The sequence below is a fragment of the Vicia villosa genome, linkage group LG2, assembly GCF_029867415.1.
Source record: "Vicia villosa cultivar HV-30 ecotype Madison, WI linkage group LG2, Vvil1.0, whole genome shotgun sequence".
In the NCBI taxonomy this organism is placed as follows: domain Eukaryota; kingdom Viridiplantae; phylum Streptophyta; class Magnoliopsida; order Fabales; family Fabaceae; genus Vicia; species Vicia villosa.
This window is the reverse complement of record NC_081181.1, coordinates 2352989-2357293: the sequence shown is the minus strand read 5'-3', so window position 1 is coordinate 2357293 and position 4305 is coordinate 2352989. Positions and strand designations below refer to the sequence as shown.

Genomic DNA, 4305 nt, shown 5'->3' with positions numbered 1-4305 from the left:
CTACAACAAAGTCTTGCCAAAGTTTGGAAGAACAATCACTGGAGTTTTAGTCATAATCTGTTTTAAACTTGTAAAAGCATGCTCAGCTTCTGTATTCCATGTAAACTTAATGGAACGTAATAAATCGGTGAGTAGAGCGGCGAGTGTGGCGTAGTGGCGGACAAAACGTCTGTAAAAAACGGTAAGGCCCAAAAATCCCCTGAGTTGCGAGAGTGATCGTGGCTTCGGCCAATCCAATATTGCTTGTATTTTGTCTGGATCAGGGGTCACACCACTTAAAGAGATAACATGACCTAGGTACTCAACCTTAGGAACTGCAAAAACACACTTAGAAAGTTTTGCAACAAACTTATTTGAAGCAAGTAGGTCTAAAATCAAAGTTAAGTGAAGTAAATGATCAGAATAAGAATTGCTGTAAATTAAAATATCGTCAAAGAAAACAAGAACAAACCGTCGTAGATATGGTCTTAAAAGGTCATTCATCGCTGATTGAAAAGTACTAGGAGCATTAGTTAAGCCAAAGGGCATCACCAAAAACTCATAGTGCCCATCAAAAGTTCTGAATGCCGTTTTATGAGTATCTTCGGGTACAACCCTAATTTGATGGTAGCCTGACCGAAGGTCAATCTTTGTAAACAAAGTAGCAGAACCTTGTTAGGACAAGATTTGTTCTGATCAATTATCTTAGTTTTGATGATAACAATAATATGAATTTTGCTTAAGATAATATGGTACTCTAATCCAATGCAATTTCCTTGTCAGGAAATATATAAAGAGTATGCATAATTCAGCGCTCAGAAGCTTTGTCTCAAAGGGTTCAGCATGCAACATCAGAACATGGTCTGGCAAGACATCAGAAGATGGTCGAAGCAGAATCAGAACATGGGTCTATGGAAGCATCAGAAGAACATGAGATCAGAAGCACTGAAGTTCTGATGGTATCACGCACAGAAGCACTTCAAGGTCAGAAGATCAGAAGATGCTTTGCACCAAGCTGTTTGACTCTGATGATATTCAAATGTTGTATTCACAAACATCAGATCAGAAGGAAGTACATGTGGCAGGCTACGCTGACTGACAAAAGGAACGTTAGAAGCTATTAAAGGCAACGTCAGTAGACACAGCGTGAACAAGGCTCGAGGTAGTTGACAAAAGCGTATAACATTAAATGCGATGCTGTACGGAACACGCAAAGCATTAAATGCACTCAACGGTCATCTTCTCCAACGCCTATAAATATGAAGTTCTGATGAGAAGCAAGGTTAACGAACTAACACAATTTCTGTGAATATTAACTTGCTGAAACACTGTTCTATTCAAAGCTCAGAATCTTCATCTTCATCAAAGCTCACTACATTGCTGTTGTAATATATTAGTGAGATTAAGCTTAAACGTTAAGAGAAATATCACAGTTTGTGATTATAGCTTTTAAGAAGCAATTGTAATACTCTTAGAATTGATTACATTAAGTTGTAAGGAACTAGAGTGATCGTGTGGATCAGAATACTCTAGGAAGTCTTAGAGGTTATCTAAGCAGGTTGTAACTAGAGTGATCGTGTGGATCAGAATACTCTAGAAAGTCTTAGAGGGTATCTAAGCAGTTGTTCCTGGAGTGATCAGTGTGTGATCAGAAGACTCTGGAAGACTTAGTTGCTGACTAAGTGGAGAACCATTGTAATCCGTGCGATTAGTGGATTAAATCCTCAGTTGAGGTAAATCATCTCTGCGGGGGTGGACTGGAGTAGTTTAGTTAACAACGAACCAGGATAAAAATAACTGTGCAATTTATTTTTATCGGTCAAGTTTTTAAAGCTACACTTATTCAAACCCCCCCTTTCTAAGTGTTTTTCTATCCTTCAATTGGCATCAGAGCGCCGGTTCTAAGGTGCAAGCACTTAACCGTGTTTAGAAAAGATTCAGGAAGAGAAAAATGCTTCAGTAAAAGATGGCTGATGAAACTGCAAAGTCTACATCTACATCTGGCTCTGCTGAGCAACACAACGGTAACAATGGTTATACTAGACCGCCGGTATTTGATGGTGAAAACTTTGAATACTGGAAAGATAAACTGGAAAGTTACTTTCTTGGTCTAGATGGTGATCTATGGGATCTTCTGATGGATGGTTACAAACATCCGGTAAATGCCAGTGGCGTAAAGCTGACAAGGCAAGAAATGAGTGATGATCAGAAGAAGCTTTTCAGGAATCATCATAAATGCAGAACTGTTTTGCTGAATGCTATCTCTCATGCTGAGTATGAGAAGATATCTAACAGGGAAACGGCCTATGACATATATGAGTCCTTGAAAATGACTCATGAAGGAAATGCTCAAGTCAAGGAGACTAAAGCTCTTGCTCTAATCCAGAAATATGAAGCCTTCAAGATGGAGGATGATGAAGACATTGAAAAGATGTTTTCAAGATTTCAAACTCTTACTGCTGGATTGAGAGTTCTTGACAAGGGATACACCAAGGCTGATCACGTTAAGAAGATCATCAGAAGCTTACCCAGAAGATGGGGTCCTATGGTGACTGCATTTAAGATTGCGAAGAATCTAAATGAAGTCTCTCTGGAAGAGCTGATCAGTGCCCTGAGGAGTCATGAAATTGAACTGGATGCAAACGAGCCTCAAAAGAAAGGTAAGTCTATTGCATTAAAATCCAATATCAAGAAATGCACTAACGCTTTTCAGGCTAGAGAAGAAGATCCTGAAGAATCAGAATCTGAAGAAGAAGATGAACTGTCCTTGATCTCCAGAAGGCTAAATCAACTCTGGAAGAACAAGCAAAGGAAGTTCAGAGGCGTCAGAAGTTCAAAGAAATTTGAACGTGGAGAATCTTCTGATGACAGAAGATTTGACAAGAAGAAGGTCATGTGCTATGAATGCAATGAGCCTGGACACTTCAAGAATGAATGTCCAAAACTTCAGAAGGAAAATCCTAAGAAGAAGTTTCATAAGAAGAAAGGTCTTATGGCAACCTGGGATGAGTCAGAAGATGATTCAGACTCTGAAGATGAGCAGGCTAACTGTGGGTTGATGGCGATAGAAGATGACGGATCAGAATCTACATCAGAATCAGATTCTGAAGAGGTATTTTCTGAACTTACTAGAGATGAGTTAGTTTCCAGTCTAACAGAACTTCTGGAATTCAAGTCTCAGATTAGTCTCAAATACAAAAAGCTGAAAAAGCTATTTGAATTTGAAACAAAGAAGCTTGAGTTGGAGAATTCTGAATTAAAAGAAAAACTTTTAAAATTATCCAATAATGTTGGATCTCCTTCTGATTCAGAAAAATCCACTCCTAGTCTAAACCATATTCTGAAAGAATATGATTTAAGTTTCAGGAAGTTCTTATCTAGAAGTATTGGCAGAAGTCAGCTAGCTTCTATGATATATGCTGTGTCTGGAAACAAAAGAGTCGGCATTGGTTTTGAGGGTGAAACCCCATACAAACTTGAACCTGTTGATGAAATGAAAATCACATACAAGCCATTGTATGATCAGTTCAAGTATGGCCACTCCCATGATATTAGGCACACTTCACATGCTCAAAGTTTTCACATTACACACACTAAGAAGCATGTGACACAACCTAGGAAATATCATGAAACTCACATTAAGAATTATCATGCTGTTCCTCCTATTGCTTACAATGTTAAATCCAAGTTCAATCAGAACTTGAGAAAATCTAACAAGAAAGGACCCAAGAAAATGTGGGTACCTAAGGATAAGATTATTCCTATTGCAGATATCCTTGCCTGCAAAAAGGACAAAGCACAACATGTCGTGGTACCTGGACTCTGGATGCTCACGACACATGACAGGAAGAAGGTCTATGTTCCAAGACCTGGTGCTTAAGTCTGGAGGAGAAGTCAAGTTTGGAGGAGATCAGAAGGGCAAGATAATTAGCTCTGGAACTATAAAGTCTGGTAACTCTCCTTCCATTTCTAATGTACTTCTTGTAGAAGGATTAACACATAACCTCTTATCTATCAGTCAATTGAGTGACAATGGTTATGATATAATCTTTAATCAAAAGTCTTGCAAGGCTGTAAATCAGAAGGATGGCTCAATCCTATTTACAGGCAAGAGGAAGAACAACATTTATAAGACAGATCTGCAAGATCTTATGAGTCAGAAGGTGACTTGTCTTATGTCTGTTTCTGAAGAGCAGTGGGTCTGGCACAGAAGATTAGGTCATGCTAGTTTGAGAAAGATTTCTCAGATTAACAAACTGGATCTTGTCAGAGGACTCCCTAATCTGAAATTCAAATCAGATGCTCTTTGTGAAGCATGTCAGAAGG

General features: G+C 38.7%; 1 protein-coding gene across 1 annotated transcript; it reads right to left on the bottom strand.

Annotated features, from left to right (window-relative positions):
* LOC131648461 (uncharacterized mitochondrial protein AtMg00860-like) lies at positions 1–483 on the bottom strand. Its single transcript, XM_058918214.1, has one exon. The coding sequence runs from the start codon at positions 481–483 to the stop codon at positions 1–3; it is 483 nt and encodes a 160-aa protein (XP_058774197.1).
* Between the last annotated feature and the right edge of the window lie 3822 nt (positions 484–4305).